Source organism: Maniola jurtina, chromosome 13 (assembly GCF_905333055.1).
Source record: "Maniola jurtina chromosome 13, ilManJurt1.1, whole genome shotgun sequence".
NCBI lineage: Eukaryota > Metazoa > Arthropoda > Insecta > Lepidoptera > Nymphalidae > Maniola > Maniola jurtina.
Genome location: NC_060041.1, coordinates 14,787,193 through 14,812,764, shown reverse-complemented (window position 1 = coordinate 14,812,764; position 25,572 = coordinate 14,787,193). Strand labels below are relative to the sequence as shown.

At 43.1% G+C, this 25,572-nt stretch overlaps 1 protein-coding gene across 11 annotated transcripts; it reads right to left on the bottom strand.

Moving 5' to 3' along the window:
* Positions 1–1,488: 1,488 nt before the first annotated feature.
* On the bottom strand, positions 1,489–25,215 carry LOC123871420 (protein bric-a-brac 2-like). 11 transcript variants are annotated; one of them, XM_045915216.1, is made up of 12 exons: positions 24,812–25,214; positions 17,610–19,235; positions 16,945–17,117; positions 16,320–16,429; positions 16,007–16,114; positions 15,438–15,619; positions 15,081–15,126; positions 3,578–3,735; positions 2,949–2,983; positions 2,688–2,903; positions 2,392–2,449; positions 1,489–1,851 (listed from the first exon to the last, which is right to left on the bottom strand). In XM_045915216.1, exons 2-12 carry the CDS (start codon positions 17,667–17,669, stop codon positions 1,747–1,749), a joined length of 1,251 nt encoding a protein of 416 aa, XP_045771172.1. In that variant the 5' UTR covers positions 17,670–19,235; positions 24,812–25,214; the 3' UTR covers positions 1,489–1,746. The 11 variants fall into 11 exon arrangements, with proteins under 11 accessions (XP_045771172.1, XP_045771171.1, XP_045771174.1 ...); XM_045915215.1 differs by having other exon boundaries at positions 2,688–2,983; positions 24,812–25,215; XM_045915218.1 differs by having other exon boundaries at positions 2,388–2,449; positions 2,688–2,983; positions 24,812–25,213.
* Between the last annotated feature and the right edge of the window lie 357 nt (positions 25,216–25,572).

The window sequence follows — 25,572 nt, the reverse complement described above, 5'->3', positions numbered from 1 at the left end:
AGTGCGCTAGGTTTAATCGATTTCAGTGTTGCCAGTTTCTTTTAGGTTACAATATTGTCCATTTTGTCTACTGGGTCTTCGTATCCACGAGGCCCGGGCTGCAGTCAACCCTTACACAAATGCGCCCCTGTTTCTATGGCTATGCCAGGAGACTCATTTCGCGCTTTACAAAAACAGTCTGCGAGGTAAGACGTTGGTAAGATAGACACTGGCCGTGATTTGTCGCGGCACGCTGCACGCCACGGGAGCTGCGGAGCACACTCGTGCTGCGAGGGCTCGTGTCGGCGAACAGCCGAAGCTGCCGACTAACACTAACATTCCGAACTTACAAATAACAGTAAAAATGCGGCCTCAGACCGAAGTATTAATACTTTCAGTTTACGAGTAAAATGTAATAACAAACAAATGCAGTCACGTTATTGTGACGCCAGCCCGACCCCAAGCCGGAACATACGAGCTCCTCGGGCAGCATACCTACGTACCGCATGCTTGCATCGGTCGCAGTTACGTCTCATCGACTCACACTTAGCTAGATCAGGCAGTTGCTATAGCATTCATTTCTACGATTATTGCAACGATCTCAAGTCTCCTATAAGTTCGCAACAGGTCGACGTACGTGACAATCGGGGTATGAGGCGGGGCGTCTCCCCTCCGATTGTCATGTCGACCTGTCGCGAAATATACGTCCTAGCGGCTAGCCCTTCGTGGCGTCACTACCGAGACTATTTCGGAGCATCCCGGATTCGAAGCGGACCAGAGCACGAGCAGACAAACTCATTCATAATAACTAATAACTAACAATTTGAGATTCAATATTTACAGCATAAATAACAGCTTAGGTACTTTAATCTACGACATTCCCTTATAAAATATTTTCTTTAAGTGTTTTGGAAATTAGGGAGCTTTTAATTTGTTTAACGAATTAAAGTCACTGCATCTTATGTCCTTTCTGACATTGTACAATATGCCCGTTCAATCGATGTGATTTTTCGGAGAAACTTTAACTAGTAACGCAAACAGCGAACAAAACGATTCGACTGTAATATATCATGTGAAAAATAAGGGCCAGTTCCTGTCAAAAAATTTTGGCCATTAAAAGTACCTACTGATATCAATGATGGCTTCTTTGCTAGGCTCGGTAAATGGAACCATACAGTTTTATATGGTGTATGTTCTTCGACCACCTTCAAGCTGTCATCGCATTCACAGGGATCCTGTTTATTTTATTTATTTAGTAATAGACTTAATTTAAAGAGAAACATTTTTCACTATTTTTTATAGACCAAAGCACTAAAAAATGTTAAAATGTGTTTAAATAATTTACACCGTAAATTGAAGCTCATTTGGAATGGCAATGGTTTTCTTGTTTTCAGCTTCACAACATTTTTGTACTCCTTTGAATTTTGCCATCGAATCGTTTTGTTCGCCATTATTATTGTTGTTGTACACCAGTAGGTATCGGCGAGGGATACAAAAATAAAATATCTCTGACCACAAATACACTGACGAGGCGTATGTCATGCTTAGGTTTATATACATATAAACGGTTAACTGAAGAGTGCTGAGGGTGAAGGAAGCCACCCATTTGCACTCGAGATATAAGGAAATAGTTTTTTTAATTGTTCACGAATAAAAAATGGTAAGATTTCTTGAAATTACAGTTCGCGGTCTACAAATGCGAAGGGATGGCTCATGGGAGCCTGCGCTGGCGGCGGCGGCCTAGCAGGCCGGGGGCTCGGCGGCGGCCTAGGCCGGGGGCTCGGCGTCGGCCTGCAGCGCCAGCATGTCGGGCAGCTTGAAGTGCTGCATGTGGAAGGGCGGCTCCTCGGGGCTACTGCACGCGCGCGGCAACTGCAACACACGCGGCAACTGCAACACGTCGAAATATACTTGAACCTAGCGCGAGTTGTCGCGAGCTGCTACTATTGGTTCGAGATCAATTTCGAGTTTCATTTTTCACAATAATTATAAATACGCCAATTTTTTGATTATAATAGTTTTCTTATATGAATTCATCATAACAATATCATTACGCTGTGGGAACACGACATTTCCCGCTGTATGTTGACAGAAACATTGTGAAAAGGATAGCATTAGATCCGTTGATTCAGTTTACGAATTGCAAACAGGTATGCCATTGCTATATATATTATGCGTGTCTGTGTAGTTAAAGTTCTGAGTGGTCAATGCTTGGATCGATAAAATTAATTATTACACTGCTTGGAGCTATAACACATTGACCATGTATCAAACCACGCGTTGTATGTATGTATGTATTATAGTACAAAATAGTCGCCCGCATTTGGAAGCTTTCACTGCATCGAGTGTAACAATAGACCCCGGGGCGAGTGGGTGCCGCTAGCGGCTAGAGGGGCGCAGTGAATTACCAACTTGTGAGTTGCGCCCGCGCCGCCGCCGCGGCAGGATGCCCTTGCGCGCCATGAAGAACCTGCACAACCGCACACACCATTCAGCCAAATGTGAAATACATTTTTTTAAACAATTAAGTCAGTTGATAGCAAATTAAAATAAAAAAACACATTTTTTTATTCTCCTTTCCGTGAGACTTCAAGTTTGACAGTTATTGACCACTTTTCGTAGAGTATAACTGAACAATATGTCCTCTAAGTTAGCAAACAGCGTGACGCAGGGGACATTGTCGTACGATACGGGACGAGGTGACTCACCGTATGGTGGAGATGGGAATGTTGAACTGCTCGGACACGGTCTGGAAGGTGGAGCCGCGCGACACGCAGTCGGCCGCCTGGCGCAGCAGGCCCTCGCTGCGGCGGATGCGCTTGTTGAGCCCGCAGTCGGCGGGGCTGGCGTCGGGCGCGCGCTCCGCCAGCTGGATGACGTTGACGGCGGGCGCGCCGCTCGGCGCCAGCTTCAGCAGGCCGGGCTGCAGCAGGCCGGGCTGCAGCAGGCCGGACTGCAGCACGCCGGGCCGCACCTCCACGAACGGCCCGCGCGGCGACGACGCCTGCAACGTGCGCCGGCATTTGTACTACTGACGTTTCAATTTCTAACAAACGAGACGCAGTTTTGCTCCTCCTCACTCTACTCTAAACTTCATTATTTACAGTGGAATTTTTCGCAAATATTCCATTAGGTTGCTACAATGTGTGTATAATATGGTTCCGTATTGAATTTTGTTTTGGAAAACCATTCAAAAACTCGTCCTGTACTCCGTTCAGGGAAAAGAGCCAAGAAACCGCACGTCATTGGCCAGATGACGAACACCGGGGCACGTTCACGTGGCGACCAAAACGTCAATTCTGTCTGTCCTGTGGTCAGTGGCACGGACGTGGCGTCGTGACTTTTGATGCTCCTTACTTTGTTCTACTTTTCTGATTTTACGTTGACTTGGCTCGCTCATTGGACTACTATTGCAATTTTAAATCAAGCATTTTTTGATTCTAATAATTTTTTTTCTACGAATCGATCGCGCTACTCAGACAAAATCATTATTTCACTGCATGAAACCAACCATTAATATTTGACACCTGTTAATGTAGACGGGGTGAAAGCATTAATTAGCAAGCAGTAGCGGGTAGTGATGTGTGTGAGCACGTACCGTGGGCAGCTGGTGTATGATGAAGGCGGGCGGCTCGTCGCGCGTGTCGTAGTTGTGGTCCCCGGCTGCGGCGCTCGCGCCCGGCCCCCGGCTCGGCCGCTCCTCCGCCTCCGTGTCGCTGCACTCGTACTGACACTGCACGTTCGCGATCGCAAACTCTGAAACAGGACGTTATTCAAACTCCTTCGGAATTAAACTCAAAATCATATCGACGCCTCTCTGTCTTCCCGAGATGATGCTGTTGCACGTCAGTCGCTACTCTGAACTTCGGGACTTACCATTTTTTCTTCGATTTTGTCACAGGACCAGTTGTATACCGGGCGATAAAAGTAAAGTTCCGTTAAAGCTAACTTAACCACCAAAATGTCAGTCTTACACTGCATGGTATCGCGAAAAGATACCTACCTTAGATGTCTACGCTGAATCACAAAATGGATTTTGCACATAAATATAAACCCAAACATCACGGAGATCGGGGTCCAGTGTGTTTAGTGTGAACTGTGAAGTTCCACATCTCACTTACGCTCATAGTATTCATGTTTCGAAGACGTTAGAGAAAAATGGACTTTGAAGTGAAGAAAATGAAATGAATTCAGAACTTGAGTTTTGAAAAAAGAAGTACTTACTCTTAAAATACCTAATTAAAGTTTATTTTACTTCAACGCTCGAATTCTATAAACGTTGGTGAGATGTAAAATCTCATTCATGCTAAGCACACTGGAGTAGAGGCGAGCTAACGCGTAGCTCACGTTATACATATAAAGCACCTACTATGCCTGCACGTACACAACAGGTCAAATTAACTATTATTTGTATTAATGCCAGAACTACTCACCACTTACATGAAATAATATAACGAATCAGTTTAAATAGTTTATATTTATTTATCTTAAAATATATATCCCACTTACAAAATAACTACAACACCGTTAACCTAATCGTTGCTATCAAAATTAACGTAAAAATCAACAAAAAACTAACTAAGGAACCCTTTGGAATTAAATCTACTTTGGTTTATTAGGAACTAAAAGTACAAAATAATTTAAAATAAATAATGTTAATTGGCACAAACAAATTGAATTAAACAATTAAGTACTACGGCATGCCTGCGGGCATCACGTAACTATTAATACATAATAACTATGGCAAAAACAATATTCTTTGGACGTAAATCTTAAACTTTGTAGTAAGTAACAGAAAATACAATTATTTCGGATAGACTGGTGGACTGTACGTTCCTCGAGTGTGTGTTACATTCATAAACGTTACGCCACTCTGCAGAGCCCATTGTACAGCGTGAAGTTGTATGGGTTGTTTTCCAGCAACGGGACGATTTGCTCTCTAGTAGAGCTTTTAATTTACAATAATGTTTTTGTTTTGAAATAATGTAAAAAAATCATCAACTCGAAATCGCGAGAAACAATAGTAATTCACTAGAATATAAATTATAACGTAGGTACTTACTACTCGAATCGTACGCGCTGCGATAAAATGAAAATGTTTCGAGCAAAATAAGCTCTAATACTTAGACGAATAAGGCATAAATTAGCTTGTACGCTACCCGCGAGCTGTCAGCGATCGCGAGGTTACTAGTTCGAATTTTGTTTTTCACAAATTGTGTTATTTGACTCTAGCATTTTATATTTAAATCCATTGTACTATGGAGACTAAATCATTTGGCTGCGGGAAAACAATCATTCAAAATTCACCTCACACGATGTATGCGGAGTGTCATTAATACCACTCGCTCAAATGACATTATTTGTTGTTGGCCACAGAGCACACTGCACGCGCCGCGACTCCGGCGTTGCTATTGCGTGTCAAGTGGACGTGTAACTCAGTTGAACCAGCAAAGTGTTTTTTAGCGCGGGATAGGCTCGCGTTTCGTGGCATTCATGCAAAGCCATGAGGAGGCGTAGGTCGGAGGCGCTTGCCTGGAAGATGCCTATTCACTCTTGCTTTGAAAGTATGTATTTACTTAAGTTGTACGTTCCGATTCCACGCCTTAGCGGTCCGTTTCAGAAACACGTAGAGCCAAAGCTTCGCGCGAGGGGATGCCAATGTTCACAACAACTGCGTTACGGTATCCATGCTATGACAACCAACTGTTATCCTTCGCTGAGATTCAGTGCTTGCAACAACTCGGTTGGTCGCCAAACTTACCCGACACTTGTATTAGAAGGACACATAATATAATTATAATTCGTTATACACTTTGTCTGGTGTACAATTAAATTACCCACATAGGTACGTGTCCATCAAGGGTCATGAGACGGGTCTGCCCGCGAAATTCTTTAATTTGGTTTTCGCAATTTGTGAACTAATACGACAACGTTGGCCTAGGGCATTTTAATTGCGCCAATGGCAGTATCATCCTCACAGGTTTATATAAAATCTTCACTTGAAAAGTGTTCACTGTTCAGTTGAACGGGCAGACCCGTCTCATGCACCTAAGTTATGCCACGTTACGCAAAAGAAATGTAGGAGAACGAAACACTATTTTCATGGCCTAAATGTACAAAACTCAGTACGTAGCCAACATTCATAGCATTAACTGATTTCTTAGATTCCCCACATATTGTTATTAATGTTGCCATACACGAATTTATACACTAAATTAGTAGTTTCTTAAATAGTCTTTACATTTTCTTACATAACATATCTTAAAAATAAATAAATAAATATCAGTTTGTAGACCTACCTATTTAAAAGCTAATTTTGACACCTGGATCCTTAAACAACAAATTAGACTAGACAATATTACAATGTAGGATAGGTATATCATAATACATAATATTTTGTAACACTAAAATAAATTGAGGTTTGGTATTTTTATACGATCTACGAACAGATTGTCCAACCACTTACACATCCTGCTTGTAAACTGACTCTTTTAACGCAGTCATCAAAATTTTAAATTAAAACAATGGGTTTTACATAGGTACCTGCTTATGTTTGATACACGTGTGCATCTTTAACTTGTTAGTGTTAGCTGTCAAAACCCTCGTCTAAGGCTTGGCTTTTAACTGTAAGCCTCGGCCCTCGGCTGTAAATACCTAAATGAATAACTTATTCCCGGAGCACTGTGAAGCGAGCGTGTGAAGCACGTCTCCTAGTGGCGTCTGTGTGATGGAGCGGTCAGTGAGCGTAGTACAAGATTATAAATCTCACCAACGGTGATCAAATTCAAGATTCGAAACCAAATAACGTCAAAGTAAAATGGAACAAAATTTTCTTGATAAGTAAAAAATTAAATACTACCGATATTAATTCCACAATATTTCCGATTGAACGCTAACTATAGACATATGGACCATTTGAGCATTAAAACAAGGAAGTTAAGTTCCATTTTACTTTAACACTGAAATGTTTCGATGCTCGAATACTATGGAGTTGGACGTTAATGAGATGTTAAATGTTACACTAAACGTACAAGGACTGGTCCGACGACGCGACGTAGCGACCGCAGATGTGAACATGGTCGTTTAAATGCTAGCACCGACGCGGCTACACTCATGGCACGTGGCACAGATCAACAGATCAACAGCAACGCGGTCAATTTCTACGAAAGAGGCGCTAGTTAAACTTTAGGCTGCAGCGCCGTGCGACTTTAATTGCACCTACTCGTCACTGGGTGTTAAAAAAGTTGCTATTTACTTAAACGTGTTCGCGAAATGATTCTTCTGTGCCCGGAAGGTCCTACCACTCTACATAATATGGGGCTACAAGGCGGCGTCGAAGCGCTCCGCGCGGGCCTCGGCCATGAGGTGGAGGGGGTCGAGCGCCTGCGCCGCGCGCGCGCCGCGCCGCCCCTTGGAGAACTGGCTCTTGATGTCGTACTTCTCCATCCAGTTGCGCAGCGTCTTGCGCGGCACGCCGAACTTGTTGGACGCCGCGTACACGCTGTAGCCGCGCTTCACGGCGATGAGCGCGTCGCGCAGGTGCTGCGACGAGTACTGCTTGTAGGACTTCTCCTGGAACACGTCCGTCTCGATGTTGACGATGGCGCTGGGGCGGCGGCCCACGAGGCGCGGCCGCGCGTGCACGTCCAGCGGCACGCCGTGCTCCACGTCGATGAAGTGCCGCGTCACGATCTGCGTCGACGTCCGCACGCCTGCAACGAGCGAGGAGAAGAAACGGCCCTTAGTACTCTCGTATCGACTCCGCGTAACCGGCAAGTGGCGACCTCGACTGTCCGCGACGGGGCGTTTCTTTTCCTGGCTTCCTACAGGAGTGGGACGCGGGTCGGGCGCGATGTAAAAAGCGAGGAAAAGAAGCTCTGCTAACAGTAGTCGGCAGTTTGCGACACGATACAAACGCAAACGTGATTCTAAAAAGGCAACAGTGCCGACACGCCATTTTAGTTTTTTTTTCAAACTTAAATGGAATCATAGTACAAAGTAATGCTAGTGTAATTGATTTAACAAATATCATTCCCACAAAAATAGCGTGTTTTAGAATGTTTATTTGTATACGTAGGTGCTTTATTTGTTTTCGCCCGATGTTCACGGAGGCTCCCGAGACAAGTGTAACATGTGCCAACGTGTCAAATACGCAAGCGTGAACCTGCTAGTACGGATGGGAAACTTACACTAAGGCCGAGATCGAAGTAGCGAGCGTTATTTGACTTTGTTCTTTAATGGCCGAAATCAATATAATCAGCCTATTGGTAATCATTCTGTTAGTTACTGAGCCACGCTGTTATTTGTTGAAAAATACCATACAAAACATAAATGAATAAAGTTGCTATGTAACTAATCGGCAGATTACGGATAGACTGGTCGACTAAAGTCTTGAATCGCCGACACGAGTCTCGGTGTAAGTTTTAAGTTAACAAACGTGACACTGGATAGTGGATACGGAATTAGATGTACTTGTTTGATGTACATGTTACAAGATATACTTCGACATTCGTTAACTTAAAAACTCGCAATCAGAAACCCGAACGATCTAAACTATAAAAATGTTTTATATTTGTAAGATTGTAATTAAATAAGGGTCCTAAACCTAAGCATGACTACACGAGGCGGCTGCCTGGGCAGCTGGGGCCTGCCTGGGCGGCTGGGGTCTGCCTGGGCGGCTGGGGTCTGCCTGGGCGGCTGGGGTCTGCCTGGGCGGCTGGGGTCTGCCTGGGCGGCTGGGGTCTGCCTGGGCTGCTGCTGGGGTGCAAATAAAAATGCCAGTGGTCGTATGTATATATTTATTTCGTTAAACCCTCAATATATAACTGATACAATGATTATAATTATATATCTATATAATAATATAATAATCGGGCGGACATTTCAATACATTTATTTTAACGAAGTGGTCGGAAGTACGTAGTCACCGAGCTCGTACGTGTCGTCAAGGGATCTCAAATTCCTTTCAAGTTATGACATTAGCACTGAGGCAGGCCGGCATCGAGCTTGAGAGATAACTATGTAGCGGTATTGGAACCGATGCTTGGATTCTCTACGTGGTCAAATCACAATTGAGGAGTCCGTAGGAGAATCACAGTAACTGATATGCGAAGTGTAAGCGGCAATGGGCATGTAGTTTGAAAAACTGGTCTAGTGCGAGTCGGACTCGCATACGATGCCGTACCATCGCCCAAGATTTTTCTTTTTGAGGTACGGAACTCTAAAAACCAATACAAGTTGTGTTGTTGCTGTTGCTGCCCAAGTCGCTGCACTGGCGGCCTCGCACCGGAGAGCGCAGCGAGGCCGGCGCGTGAGATCCCACGAGAGAGCGATGTCTGCCGGCTAGTGACGGTGATGATGACTCGGATTTAAGACAAAGATACCTAGTCACGTCACATCGAATCAGTTGTTTAACCGTTTACGATTGACGTACAGTAGGTATACTTTGTAAAGAATTTAACTAACTGGGTACTTGAAGGTGTAAGAATGGCATTTCTTTGGGCTTGTGAATAGAATGCGTGTAAAAGATAAAGGATATATAAACAATGTGACGATCTTATCATCGACTGCAGAAACAACACTGTACTGTCGGCGGCGTCGCGCTCTCCCCGACACACGGCTACCCGCCGGCCGCCACTGTGGCCACGTGGCCAGTGGTGGCCACTGCGGGTGTCGATACACACATCTAGATTTTATACTCAAAAATAATTTCAAAGTGGCGACGCATCGAACTGAGTCGTTGTGAAAATTGTGACGACACTTACGGCGGCCAGCCCATCCGTCGCCTCTTATGTGGTGACTGTTTCAAGTTTATCATATTGGGCGTGTCCTACAGTGATGAGACGCGTGTCATACGAATGCTCTCGGGGTGTACTTCATTTCATTGTAAAGCAGCTATCATCCAATCTAGCACGAAAACGATGTTTTGGTACTTTGTTGAAAATAATGAAGAGAAGTAGATTTAGCCTCGGAGCTCTCATATAAAATAGATCGCATAAGTGTCAGACAGTGGGCCTAGGGTTCTTACACAATGCTCAAGGTCCTGTAGGATTCAGACCTACTATCCTCATTAACCTCGTCCAAGAGATTATCGACTTTCTACAGCAGGCCACGCTCTCGGCCTGCCGCCCGGCGGATGTGCTGGGAGAGCGCTCATGCCGCCGCGCCGCTAACGAAACGAACATAATACTGCGCAACAACACTGATGCATTACATTATATCTACATAGCCTTATTACTACGTTATTATGTATATACTATACTAATAGGCACTTTATGGATTTGGGACGCGTGTCATATTTCTACCTAATATTTTCAACTGGCAACACTGACAAATCGCTTCGCTAGTGTTTTAAAGTGTTTGAAAATTTCAGTTAATTCATTGTTCAATGGATTTCCTGGTTTTATATTTTTATTAAATTTTGAAATCGCATTAACTATTTGGTAGGTTCCACAAAAGTGCATATTCCGTCAACAAAAATGACCTACCGATAAAGTTATCGGGCAGAAATATCACACGCGAACTCGATACCCCTAGTACGAGTTGTAATACTGCGAAACTAAGGTTCGATAACATCCATTTATATAGACTATAGAGCTATTATGAATCGATATTGTCGCAACTCACTTTCGACGAGCGGCCTCACACTAGGGGTACAGGAAGTTGTAAACAACCGAAAAAATACTCGAAATAAACTCACTAGATATAAAATGTAGGAACATATCATTAGTTTTAGGCCTCCAATACTTGTGTGCGAGTGGAGCCGGAGTGCACCCCGCGAGCAACGATACAGTAACCGCACGCCGCACCCGCGTCCTGCGACGCACGGCCAGCGTCGGAGCCGACGATGCGTCGCAGTAGCGCCGTCTGTACGTTTGTTGTGCACTACTCGCTGACAAGTTGCATGTCATCGCGCATGACTAACGACTGGGCCCACTGCATGATATCAGAAATTGTTCGTCATAAACACCTCACCCCGGATAACTTCACACTAACTGTAGAATGATGCCAGATGGAACGTGCGGCACCGCCGATGTTCGCAGAGCGAGAGCTCCAACAGAACATTCTCCAGCAGACAATTTGTGATAACATGCAGCGCCTTCATCTAAAGGCGAGCCCGAGTTCAAACGTAAGGGGAGGTGCGCGCCTCCACTCGACCACGGCCTCGTCGGAAACTACAAAACGCTTAGGTATCGAAAATCGACGAATCAGAAACAAAACATCAATAAGTACTAATTATATTAAGTACAATACTTTAAATAACGAATAAATTACTATTCCTATCAGTATTATTAAGCATAATATATACTTCGTGGCAGCAGTTGCTTCACGCTAAAATCCGTTTAAACTAAATACTCAAACAAATATTTATCACAGAAATAGAATCGATGAACTATAATACTCACGAATCTACAATTTACATTTTTTAAATACAGATTAATTCACCGGGAAAAGGTTCATTTGAAAGGTTCACCCAACTCGTACTGTGTCCAGCGAGCAGCTTCCGCCGCGGGGCCACACCCGCCCGCCGCACGCGCGCCCCGCGGCGGACGGAGCACGGCCATCACCGATTTCACCAACGTCGAGTGACGTTTAATCGAGGAATGAATTGGGCATAACGACAGCTTTTCTACTGAAAATCTGCCAAAATAACAAATTTATTCTCGGATAAGACTTATTTTACGTTGGTGAAATCGATCCTAAACTTTTCGAGTCGCGACGATCGATAACGGGCCGAAACGAAGCCGACGTGTGAAGCGACCGCTGCCACGATACCAATCCGTAACTTACACAAAAATTACGCTAAAATTTCATTTTTTAAGTCTTTTATTTATCTTCGGACGAAGTCCATACAAGCACACGAATTTCATAAAGGCCAATTTCACGTTTCTACTACAATAATTAACTAATAAACTACATTTTGTATTCAAATAACAAATAAATACGAAAACGAAACAAAATATGTACCAAGTGTGCCTCAGTTCTACCAAAGCAGTAGATTTTTTTACTTTGCAACACTTGATCAATTCAACGGAATATTGATTTTTCGTAAATCTTATTCGATGAATATTTAGTCGAACGACGATATATTAAACACTTAGAATAAAATATTAAAAAAAAAAACAAAATCTTTGGGAATAATATTGCGTGCTGTAAACGAAAATATTTTTTATAAGAAGTATTCTCTTTATAGAAATCTTTGCTTTGTCTTTGGCAGTAAAGATAATACTACAGTATACAATATAATATTATGTAAATACATATTAACAAAACATCATATTTTTCGTATTTTGACAATTTCCAAGAAAACATCGTGAAATGTGATACAACTCGGTTTTAAAATGACCCGCGGCAGTCAACCAATGTAACTCTGTATACAATATGTAACTGACTAACTGACTGATGTACATAGACTGTTGGGTAGACAAACTTGTGCACATTACAACTCGGGCTGTCCGTCGACTTTGGTCCCACTTCAAATGAGATCGATTCGTGTCTCCAAGATGCAGTTGCGTGACGCGCGGTTAAAGTTCACTCTTTGTACGATTGTTAGCTTTGGGCCAAAATTTTAACTGTGACTTTAATCATCAACCCATTCACTTTGCCTTTTACTGGTGGTCAAAGTTCAACTGCGTGTGTAACTTTGTGTCATGCCACTGGAGCTAAGTAAAGTCTGAGCAAAGTCAGTCAGTCTCCTACATGTTACCCGCTCATCTTATTGAGAAAACATTTTGAGGAATTTCTCCTGAACGAAGTCGAGGCAGTGACAAGTGCGACACGTTGCCAAGTTTGCACCTCACCAAACGTCGATAGAGTTCGTGCGTCAAAACGGTAACGTTAGAGTAAAGCGATCTTACCAACGAACGACTTAAACGCTAGGTTTCCGCTCGGAACGCCGACTGTAGATGTGTAGATAAACTCGGCCATTAAGATTCAGTTTACTAGGACGCTGAAGCGTGACGTCGGCGGAGCTATGAGCGTCAGGGGAAGTCATTCGTGCAGCGACATGTCGATGGCGTCGTCGTCGCTGGGGGCGGGGTGGGCGGGGTCGGCGGCGTCGGCGCCGAGGCTGAGGAAGTGGGTGCCGAAGTCGAGCTGCGCGGCGAGCGCGAGCTGCGCCTTGTCGGGCGGGTCGTGCGTCTCGCGCTGCCGCTTGCTGTTCTCCACGAACTGCTTGAGCTGCTGCGGCATGGGGAACGAGGACTTGATGTGGCAGCGCTTCATCCAGTTGCGCAGCGACTTGCGCGGCACCTTGTGCGTCTGCGCCGCTCTGACACACAAACATACATTACATTTGCGAACTACTACCAACGCCCGAAACTCCCTCCTGCGAATTACCAAACTAGTTTTGCAGTCATCCGAGGTCCTTCCTCGTAATTCGCGTGAGTTTCAGCCGTTTATGGTGAATATCATATATTCTTACGAAATTAAGTATAAGCGCTACAATAATGACTCAAATTGGCTATTTCATTTCGTTTCAATAAACTGAAATTCATTGTATTTCAATAAACTATTTTCATTGTATTTCAATAAACTGAAAAGCCAAATGAATAAGCCTGGAGTACAGAAGCGCCACTTTTGTATGTTACGATGATGGAGATAGCGCACAAATGTTATTTTTGAATGGCGCGAAAATATCTCGGCCAATCAGAGCGCGCGTCCATCCGCTATTGATCGTCATACTCGTATATGTTGTGCGCGCAAACTGTAAGCGAGATAGCACGAGTCCCTGGTGTTCTCGTATGTACAATCTAAACGTCAAGCAATAAGGTCTGTATTTCATTAGTATACATTCGGTTTCAGTCTGCGTTAACTCTCTTCTGCGCGAAATAATTTTGCCGATGCGACTCATTAAAGTGGCGATACTGTAAGCCCATTCAGATAATTCAAATCAGCCACTTTCAGGCAGCAAACGTTTTGTACACATAATGTAACAAGAATGAGCACATACCTGTAGATGCTGCCGCCCTTCTTGACGTCCATGAGGGCGGCCCACATGGCCTCGTTGGAGTACCGCCTGTTGGGGTTGAACTTGCCCATCATGACGCGCTCCAGGTCCTTGCGCGACAAGCCCGACGAGCTCACCTCCTTGCCCTCCAGGAACTGGTCCAGGTCCGCCTTGAGCACGGTCTCGCCGATGTCCACGTTCTTGTCCTTGAATATCGGCGGGCGGCCGCGCTTCCTGATCAGCTTGTCGGCCGCCTTGGCCAGCGGCTGCTCGCGGCCGGCGTGCTGGCCGCGCGGGATGAGCTCCACCTCGGACGCGTGCCGCTGCGCGTCGCGCTTGGGCTTGTGGAGCTGGTTCGCCTTCAGCAGCGACACCTCGAGCTCGCCGTTCTGTTCGAGCCACGACTTGTAGTAGTCGTTTTCCGAGTTGTTGTGGTTGTCCTCCGCCATGTCGGTTAAGCCGTACTTGGAGAACTCGTTCTGTATCTCGGCGGCGTTCATCTTGGAGAGCCTGTTCATGTACTCCAGGTTCTGCAGTTTGGTCTGGAAGAACAGTTCGCTGTCGGGCTTGACGCGCAGGCAGGGGCGCCGGCGACCTGCAAACGTAAACGAGTGGCAGTAGCGTTGAGAGAAGTCATTCGTGAACCATGAATGCTTTAAAACACAAATGAAATGTCTGTAAGATGTAAGCTTGTTGAAATTAAAACAAAAAATTGGTAATTTTTAACAACATTCATGGTTCAAATTCTACCAAAAAGTAACAAATCTACCAACTTTCAAATATCGAAACTCGGCCTACCTTACAGACATTCATTTTGTTTATTTTTCACAATGCCCATTCACAATATGATCTTCGCTGCACTCGAATGGTTAGAGCCGCCAAAAACGAATTTAAAAAAAAATGTTTGTTTGAAAAAAGCGAAAAAAAAAAATGTTTTAAGCAAGTGACGAGAGGAAGTCACATTGCAAATAAACATTGACATTAAAAAGATTTAAAAGAAATAAAAAAATTGAAAAAAGTGGTATGTTTTGTCAGTAGGTGAGTCTCGCGCGAGTGTCTCGAGCTGTCACCCCGTACAACGCTGTGACGTCACAACAGCCGACCGCACGTCAGACGGAACCAGCGGGCTGGCAATACTTCCACAAGTACTTACCGGAAGACTGTCCTAAGCTGCTGCCAGGTTTGCCCGTTTCATCGTCCTGAAATTCAAAAATGCTTTTTAGGTTTTGAATTTTAAAATACAAAAAATTTAGGAATGGATCCGTGTATCATGAAAGAACAATTGCGTTTTGTTTTTTCATGATACAATAGGGATAAGATGAGATACAGTTTTAAGATTTAAAAAAAATCTACTGTCTTGGATTTGAAAATGGACGACTACTTCGTAATCGAAAAAAACTGCCATGTCAATTTCTTAAAAAATGAATATGCGTTAGCCATCTTGGGTTTGAAAATGGGCATAATTTTATAACCAGCACCCCGAAAAGCGTGAAAAATGACATCCACCCACCTCGTTGTACTCCAGGTGGTCGTTGTCCAGCTCGCCGTAGTACAGCCCGTCCTCCTCCACCGTCTCCTCCTTCACCTCCGCCTTCTCCCTCTCCCTCTCCTCCGACTTCCGCTTCTTGGGGCCGTTGCTGGTGCTGTGGAGGGGCTTGGACGCCGGCTGCTGCTGCGGCTGCTGCGGGTGCGCTGCGCAACATTACACCGTTAACTAACTCTGTTCAAGGGATTCCAACAAACCAACTATTTTCCAAAGCTTAAGTATAAGAATAACATGAAACGGATAGAAAAATGGTAGATATACAGGCGCCTGATTAGCATCAAATGGCGTGCCGGTGCAATGGCAGTTTCCGGTGTTCGCCGTAACGTCTCCACTGCGCCGAGCCAACATTGCTGGATCCAACAACAATAACTAGCATTATTTATGATTGTGCTGTGGTGAAAATGTGGTCTCATAATATTTTTAGTAATTCCACTCAGCTAAAGGCCAGGTGGGTGGCTAGTTCTGTCTCCGGTGTATCGTGCGGTGAGAGGCTTCGGCCGCGTCCAGTGCAGTAGTAGCTAGGCGTGACTGACCGTTGCTGCGGTGCGCGTGTAGCAGCGCGTCGCTGGCGAGGGTGAAGTCCCGCGAAGCGTCCGCGCCCTCCGCGCCGCCCGCGCCGCCGCCCTCGCCCGAACACAGGCCTGCAGCAATACAATACCAACTACTATTAATTTACTAAATCACATATAGATGGCGCAGCCTGTCCTTAACTTGCAGTGCTCTACATTATAGTATATATAGTATTGAAACCTTCGCGTACGAGTTCGTTTCGCACTTGTTTTTGTTATAAATCGATTGTACCTGTTGCCTGTACAAACTACAAGTACACAACAAATGTCAGCTGACCTCTGATCTGCAGCGCCTCCGCGGACTTGAGCAGGCTCGGCAGCTCCTCCTGCGTGACGTTGACCTCGCCCTTGTACATGAAGTCCACGAGCGCCTGCATCTCACTGAACCTGCCGACCGACCACGGCTTCGCTCAATACAACTCCACTAACAAATTAACACTAAATGTATTTAGTAGTACATTCTACACAGATGTTCTGTACGTGATAAACTTATTCCAGTCAAGGCGGGTAACCACAATCAACTTTCGAAGTTTCGAGATCGATATCGCAGATATGAGTGCAACGTGCAGTGCGGACTGTGGAGTACTCCAATATCAGAATTATTACTCGCTACTTCCGTGACAGTACTATAAAATTATGACTTTTGCCAATGCGTTTGCATTTTGGCACATGTTATGATCCATTATGATGTAACCTTTAGGATGATATTATCAGGCGGTTCAACCGGAACGAATGATCACTCGAGTGATTGTCTCATTTTGTTTATCACTTTTGATTCATTTTGTTCAGGAGTTTCATTTCGAGTGAAAGATGCCGACTGACAGACAGAAAGGAACAAAATGAACCGTCTCATATTACCATCAGGATGTAGCAGCTGGCTATGACGAGCTATATGGGCTCACCGCATGTCGCGCATGAGCACGATGGGGTGCTTGCAGGGGTTCTGCAGCAGCAGGCGCTCCAGGTAGGCGGAGCACGCCGACAGCACCAGCTTGTGGCAGCGCAGCTGGCGCGACTCGCACGCCAGCGTCACGTCCGCGAACTGCTCCGTCAGCAGCAGGCGCGGGAACACGGCCTGCGCACACAACCACGTCAGCACTGCCTGGGACACGAGCTACACTAATCAAAACTGGTGACTCCGCACAGGGCAATTCTAAGCTCCAAAGTTCAGCTCCTACATCGACGCAACGTTGCCCGTCGCACGATATTCTACATCTACACTTTGAGGGAGAGTGTGAGACGATCAGAGATCACACTAATATTATTATTTATTATTTATTTATTAAAGGAGACAGTTTGTATGTGTGTGTGTGTGTGTGTGTGTGTGTGTGTGTGTGTGTGTGTGTGTGTGTGTGTGTGTGTGTGTGGGTGTGTGTGTGTGTGTGTGTGTGTGTGTGTGTGTGTGTGTGTGTGTGTGTGTGTGTGTGTGTGTGTGTGTGTGTATGTTTGTTACTCCTTCACGCAAAAACTACTGGACGGATTGGGCTGAAATTTACAATGGAGATAGATTATACCCTGGATTAGCACATAGGCTACATCACTAAACGAGGAGGTACGAGCTACTCACCTGCAGGTTGGTGTGGTAGGAGTTCCAGCGCACGCAGAACTGTTGCGGGGGCAGAGCCATCTTGCATCACTAATGGGAAGGTGTAACGAGGAGGTACGAGCTACTCACCTGCAGGTTGGTGTGGTAGGAGTTCCAGCGCACGCAGAACTGTTGCGGGGGCAGAGCCATCTTGCATCACTAATGGGAAGGTGTAACGAGGAGGTACGAGCTACTCACCTGCAGGTTGGTGTGGTAGGAGTTCCAGCGCACGCAGAACTGTTGCGGGGGCAGAGCCATCTTGCATCACTAATGGGAAGGTGTAACGAGGAGGTACGAGCTACTCACCTGCAGGTTGGTGTGGTAGGAGTTCCAGCGCACGCAGAACTGTTGCGGGGGCAGAGCCATCTTGCATCACTAATGGGAAGGTGTAACGAGGAGGTACGAGCTACTCACCTGCAGGTTGGTGTGGTAGGAGTTCCAGCGCACGCAGAACTGTTGCGGGGGCAGAGCCATCTTGCATCACTAATGGGAAGGTGTAACGAGGAGGTACGAGCTACTCACCTGCAGGTTGGTGTGGTAGGAGTTCCAGCGCACGCAGAACTGTTGCGGGGGCAGAGCCATCTTGCATCACTAATGGGAAGGTGTAACGAGGAGGTACGAGCTACTCACCTGCAGGTTGGTGTGGTAGGAGTTCCAGCGCACGCAGAACTGTTGCGGGGGCAGAGCCATCTTGCATCACTAATGGGAAGGTGTAACGAGGAGGTACGAGCTACTCACCTGCAGGTTGGTGTGGTAGGAGTTCCAGCGCACGCAGAACTGTTGCGGGGGCAGAGCCATCTTGCATCACTAATGGGAAGGTGTAACGAGGAGGTACGAGCTACTCACCTGCAGGTTGGTGTGGTAGGAGTTCCAGCGCACGCAGAACTGTTGCGGGGGCAGAGCCATCTTGCATCACTAATGGGAAGGTGTAACGAGGAGGTACGAGCTACTCACCTGCAGGTTGGTGTGGTAGGAGTTCCAGCGCACGCAGAACTGTTGCGGGGGCAGAGCCATCTTGCATCACTAATGGGAAGGTGTAACGAGGAGGTACGAGCTACTCACCTGCAGGTTGGTGTGGTAGGAGTTCCAGCGCACGCAGAACTGTTGCGGGGGCAGAGCCATCTTGCATCACTAATGGGAAGGTGTAACGAGGAGGTACGAGCTACTCACCTGCAGGTTGGTGTGGTAGGAGTTCCAGCGCACGCAGAACTGTTGCGGGGGCAGAGCCATCTTGCATCACTAATGGGAAGGTGTAACGAGGAGGTACGAGCTACTCACCTGCAGGTTGGTGTGGTAGGAGTTCCAGCGCACGCAGAACTGTTGCGGGGGCAGAGCCATCTTGCATCACTAATTTTAATTACCTACTATAATACATTATAAGTACTCTTTGGCCAAATCTTAATCAGTCCGTTTTTTTTTTGTAAAAAAATTGCACACTTCTATAAAGTCCACCAAAAAGGTTTTATCACAGATCCTTTACTAAAAATAGTTTTAAGTACTGATATAATAAGTTAAATAATATTTATTTTCATTTAAGTAGAAACTTTACGACTAGACTATTTTTTTAGAATACTGAAACTTGCGGGAGTGTCGGTGTAGTTGGGGAACCTGCAAAACAAATAAATTCATCGTTTAAATGACCATATTTTTGAAAACTAAAATTATAAATATAAATCGTAATAAGTAAGTACGTATGTTAGAAATCGTCCATCTGTTAGTTTTTCTTTAACTATAGCACATTCAAATTCAAAACTAAGATCTAGTTCAAAATATTTCAAAAGACGTTGTTCCTGGTGAACGATTCACTACATCAGTGATCAACGATCATCGTCTGTTGTAGTGAAGCAAATGCACCGCATTTATTTTTAACTAGCTGATGCCCGCAGCTTCGCCCGCTTGGATTGGTCAGTTCCCCTGCAGCATCAGGATTGAGGAGTTGGACTCCAAATTTTTTATGAAACAATGTCGCAAAGTTCCTCTATCGATTAAAAAAGAAATGACGCAAATCGATTCAGAAATCTCGGAGATTTCGGTGTACATAGGTAGAAAAACACAACTCCCTTTTTGAAAGTCGGTTAAAAAAGTAGCCTATGTTACTCCCTGGTCAATTCTCTACTTGTCTGTGAAAATCCCGTCAAAATCGGTTCAGCCGTTCCCAAGATTAGCCTTTTCAAACAGACAGACAGACAGACAGACAGACAGACAGACAAAAATTTTAAAAACGTGTGATTCAGTTATAGTATCGTTCAAATAACCATATGACCTTAATATGCGGTAGTTATTTCGAAATTACAGACAGACACTCCAATTTTATTTATTAGTAGTATAGATTTGAAGGTTTGCTACATACTTCACGTATTATGAAGAATGAACCATTAAATAAATGAAATGAATTGACGTCGAACAGCGCGGATATCGAACGGTTCATTCGAGTGAATATTCACTCACTAGAGTGATTGATCCATTTTGTGTTCAGACGTTTCATTTCGAGTCATGCAGAAATCATTTAAAAAAATACGGGTCGAATTGAGGACCACCTCCTTTTTGGAAGTTGGTTAAAAGCCTTGGTTAAGCCAGAAGCCTCTCGATATTTTCAACCTCAAGAAGACATCGCTGCCGTGCTCAGAGTCGAGACAGCAACACCAACTTACATACGAACAACATACATAGATCATTCACCGCTCATGTACGTATTCGTCATTAAAATCAGAGCTAGCTCAAAAATTCCGAAGTGCTATGGAAATGGAACGCGGTCTGCGTGAAAAGTTAGTCCATGGTGAAAAGACAACAAATGTTTTTGTAATCGCTGGATCAAAGGAATATCTAACTGTCGCTATTTTCTTTCTTTTTTTCGTAAAACTTTTTTTTTTCTCTCTTGTCTGGCTTTACAAAGATTAGTCAATGTTAAGTTTGTAGTTATTTGTAACAAGTTAGTTAAACTATACAAGTATGGACCCCGTCTGTGCCGGCGCTCGCCGACACACGCACGGCACCCCCTTAGAGCGCTTTCCAGTCAGTTTTAACAAAAAAAAACACTCCAAAAAGGCAGAGCACGCCCGCCAGCTAACACCAACACAGACGAAGTCCTTCGTAAAACTTAAATTAATAAGATGAAAATTCAAACCAATCACCAAAGAGATTTGAGTAAACATTAGTGAAGATCCTTCGAAACATACTAATTACTAATCGATACAATCTCTTTTAGCGATTTTTAATTCAATATCGATTACAAATAATTTGAAAATTGAATAATTTTTTGAAAACACTTTTTTAGTTTTGTAAAATAAATTGATTATTATTAATCGTGCACGATGTCGTACAGTAAAAGTACAGAAAAATATTGTATCGATATGTAAGAAAATTATTTCTCTCTCGTCTCCATTTTAATCCACGAATCGAAATAAACAACAGTTAAAAATCTAATCAAATCATTTATTCAAACTAGGTAGGTACCATTGTAGACTTTTGATTGTCAATTGTGGAATTTGTAAGATAATGATGTAATAGTGATAATTTACCTACGTAAATTTAAAAACTAAAAGCTACGAGTAAGGAGGATACATTTACTCCATTTGCAAATAATTAAATAACTTTCTGTTCAAGTGTGGGTGAGACGGAACACACAGCAGTTGGTCGGAAAACTCCCCTACAGTAAAAGTTACAAATAAAAAGGTACTTTCTGAACATACTCGTAAAAATCAATACTGGTGAAGTAAAACGGAGGTGTTCGGACTCTAATGATGGGTCTAAGTTTTTAAATCTTTGCATTTTAATAATATTATTATTCATATGTACATTATACATATTTTTATTAATAAGTAGACTCGTTATTACTGGTCTTTAATTATAATGGTGCGTATATAAAAATAAAATAGACGCAAGAGCTTATTGAGAAAGTTCAAGGTTTACATAGTGGTCTCTTTCTAAACGTTTACAGGTAGGTAGGTACGGCCAAATTTCACTTTATTATGCTAACATTTTCAAACTAAATCTTTCTAATATTTTACAAAGCATACTGGCTAGATACTTTTATTTGGAAAACACTAAAGTGGACTGGGCAGCGTGTAATATAAAACTCAGGAGGTAAATGAAATAATTCGGTGATTTTATAGATCTGTAAGAACCTTTCGAGTAGACAGTACAAACTAAACACTCGAACATGAGAAGGGAGCGCTATCTTCGTAAAGATAAGCAAAAAAACGCCCTAGCGGGGGGGTCTGGCGGGCATCGGCCAACGACCCTAGGGGCGCGACCGAAATACTCCGCGCGGGGGTCTGTACTCCGCAGACCGCAGCTACTCCACCGCTCTAGGTATCGTTTATATTTGGATCCTTTTTGAGGCCAACAATCTGGAGAGCTCTTTCTTGGAACGGTGTCATTACGGAACCGTTCTTGTTAGATGACCTCATGAAACAGTTGTGGGAGAAACGGATAGTCATACGATTTATTATTTTGTTATCAAATAAGAATACTTAGAAACGCTACATTCGACAGATATAATTACTCCTAACTATGTTCTTCTACCAGGAACTAGCTACATTTAATTTTACGAGTATTTTTTCGTGATTTATGTCTAGTTGTATTTTATCATTGATACATAAGCACTCTTCGCGACCTCGTGTCGTGCAGGTATGTCATGCAAAAACAATTGTACTAAGGAAGCCTATTAGATATTTACACATTTGTTATTTTCTCAGATTCATAAAATATATCTATTTTCTTTATCACTTTCACAGGTTGGGCAATGTTCAATTGAATGGATATTTACGTCGTTATTTCGAAAAAAAAAGTTTAATCGAAGAGCGTCAATGGATTCCTTTACACATTGTTTTTTTATTGGTAAAATTGAATAATAAGTTTATCATAAACTCTATACGAGTTCTTTATAACTAAAGTACCTTTACACGCATTTTGAATATACGCATTGGAAAGAATGATGAAATCTCATAGTATTTTATTTGTATTTTGAAGTTGTTTTGGTAGTATGTACCTACTTGCTTTACAATGAAGTATTACAACCATTCAAATAAAACGCTGACGAATATCTTTTATCTCTACTCAATGATGTAAATGATAAGCAGTTTGATGCAAGTTGTTATCTTCATAGTTATTTTATTGTGGGTACTTTAGTAGTTTTTGCCCTCAACTACGTCCATGTAAAATTCGGGTCAGACCAGCCTCTGGTTCCGTCTGATTTTGGACAAAGTTGGAAGAGGAGGAGGCTTCCGAACTGCACAAGTTTCGTCTGAATCGGTTCAGCGGTTTTGAGTGGCATGCATGATGCATTTCATTACAATAATTCTTCCATGTTAGAGATTTGGTAGAGATTCTTATTGGAATGTGTAGAGATCTGAACAGATTCTTTAGTTAAGTAGAGAAATCTAATACCGGCACAAAGGTTTGTTTTAAAAAGTACTTACAATTTAACATTATGTAAGAATATTAGTATTTCTGAAATGGAAGTAAACAGCTTTTAATAATGAATGTTTCTGTCAAATAGAAATGTTGGTGTTTAAAGCTGGTTCAAACAGAATACGATCCGTTTGCACAGTGGAGTGTAGTCTGCGCCGGTAGATAAACAATGTTACACGTGATTTGTATTACCATAATAATTAATTTTTTAACCTTCACTACGCTAAGCTCGACTCTCAAGAATATTACACTGAAAAAATGTCAACATATATGTAGGTACAAACTACATACTTATACTTTCAATGAGAACAGTACCTATTTACAAACTAATATAAGTAGGTATTTTGATTCCTTCGATATCATTGAGACTATTCAGTATTATTTCAGTTTAAAGCTTGTGGCTATTGAATTACTCTGTAGGTGCTTAATAAATTTATTGAACAACTCTGAATTTACCTAATTCAATCTTTGCTCTTAAATTATGCTGTTTAAAATATAATTATCATCCATTGCTCCGAAAGTAAATCTCCTATTTCTGAGATGATTTCTTCGTCGATACAATTTTTCAAAATGCAGACTTCAATTTCCCGAAGACGTTCCTGCATGGTTGAATGCTTGTGATGGTGAAGCATGCGAGTTTCAAGCAGCGATATCTGCGATCTATTGAATGTTGCTAATGAGCGGCGACTAACATTGAACGCTTATCTTTTCAAGGGTTTTATTGATACAGCTCTGCCCGAGTGTGCGTCGAGTTTTGTCTTGAATTTTTTTCTTCATATAGTGAAGACGCTAAAATTTAAGAAAATTTCTGGGCCTCTAACAAGAATTACGCTCGGTAGGTGCTTATATCTTATCGGAATTTATACGCTCCTCGGAGCTGTAAACATTAAGTTTGACCAATTGAGCGATAAAGTGCAAGATTGTCTGAACAATATGTAAAACTATGTATTGTTATAGTATCGACTCACCGCAGAAGTAAATCCACAGTAAACTAAAAAATATTTGCACGTCCAAGAACAAAAACAACACACTGAAACACTCAAATGCCCATTGCAATCGGAACACCAAATAATTCCATCCACTCTTGGGCGCTACACGAAAGCATAATGGTTAAAACATGAGCACAAAGCCAACATTTGGCCGATCCCAAAATAGTATATCGCAGGCCCCAACTAATGTTATAAACATTCGTGCATGAGCGCCTGACTCACACATGCAAGCCCTCAATAAAAAAATCAATATTTAAACAATTACTCAAATCTATGTTTGGATCCCGAGAGGAGGTCTGATCCGACGCGAGCGGCGGCGGAGCGAGCCAAATGGTCGTCTATCATGTGCTGAAAAATGTGACTTTTCACGACCACAACCTCTAATATGGGAAATAAACTAAAATAGACTCATACTCACACGAGTGAGCGACCGCGCGGAACCACATCACGTATGCAATTAGCGGCGTCTGATGTTTTTTAACCATGAAAAATCAATAATTTTTAAGAGCATGAAATTGTTCATATTTTTCCACCGGACCCTGCTTTCCTCCCGCGGTCTCAGTCGCGCGGACACAAAAATGAAAAACCTATTGCAAGAAAACTGCGAGCGAAAGAGACGCATATACACCGTCGATTGTAAATAATGGCAGGAAAGATTCATAACAAACGAGTGAGACGGGGAACGTCTCGTCGCTCGACGCTCGTAGCCCAACAAAAACACCCACGTAATGATGTGGACTTAACTATTTTGCAAAGCGAAAATATAAGTATGTACTTACTCACCATATTGTTACTATCTCGTTACAAATAGATTTGAACACACAGTAGATTTTTCAAGATAATAATATTTTCAAAGTATCGTGGATGCATTTTGACAGCAGCAGTCACCCGTCCGTCACTGGGGAGTGGGGACCAGGGGACGCCTATTACTTTAAAGTATCTATGACGCCATTTGAAATACACTTGTGCTCAGTTCAAAGGAATGACGTTTTTTCAATTATTGGTGGTTTTTGTCAATACCATATTTTATATTGTGCTTATTATTATTGAAACAAAAATTAATAATTTATGATATTTCAAGAGGATTCTAAATAAAATCAATTAGAAGAAAACCTTGATACATCGATTATTTATTTAATATCGATTCAAAAATATTATTTCCTAGCTGGCATCACTCGGCTCTTCGACTCTACCATAGGGTCAAAGAGTATATAAACACTACGTCCTATGACATTCATGTCCGTTAGTTTATGTTTTTCACTGTCACTATCACAAGTTGTATGATTAACATTTGAATTGGAATTTAATTTTTAATGCAAGATAGTCGAAATTTCTTCCCATCTACTATCATCTTTTTTTTCTCTCTCGTCTGGCTTTACAAAGATTTGCCAATGTCAAGTTTGTAGTTATTTGTAACAAGTTAGTTAAACTATGCAAGTATGGACCCCGTCTGTGCTGGCGCTCGCCGACATACGCGCGGCACCCCCATATAGTGCTTTCCAGTCAGTTTTAACAAAAAAACACTCCAAAAAGGCAGAGCACGC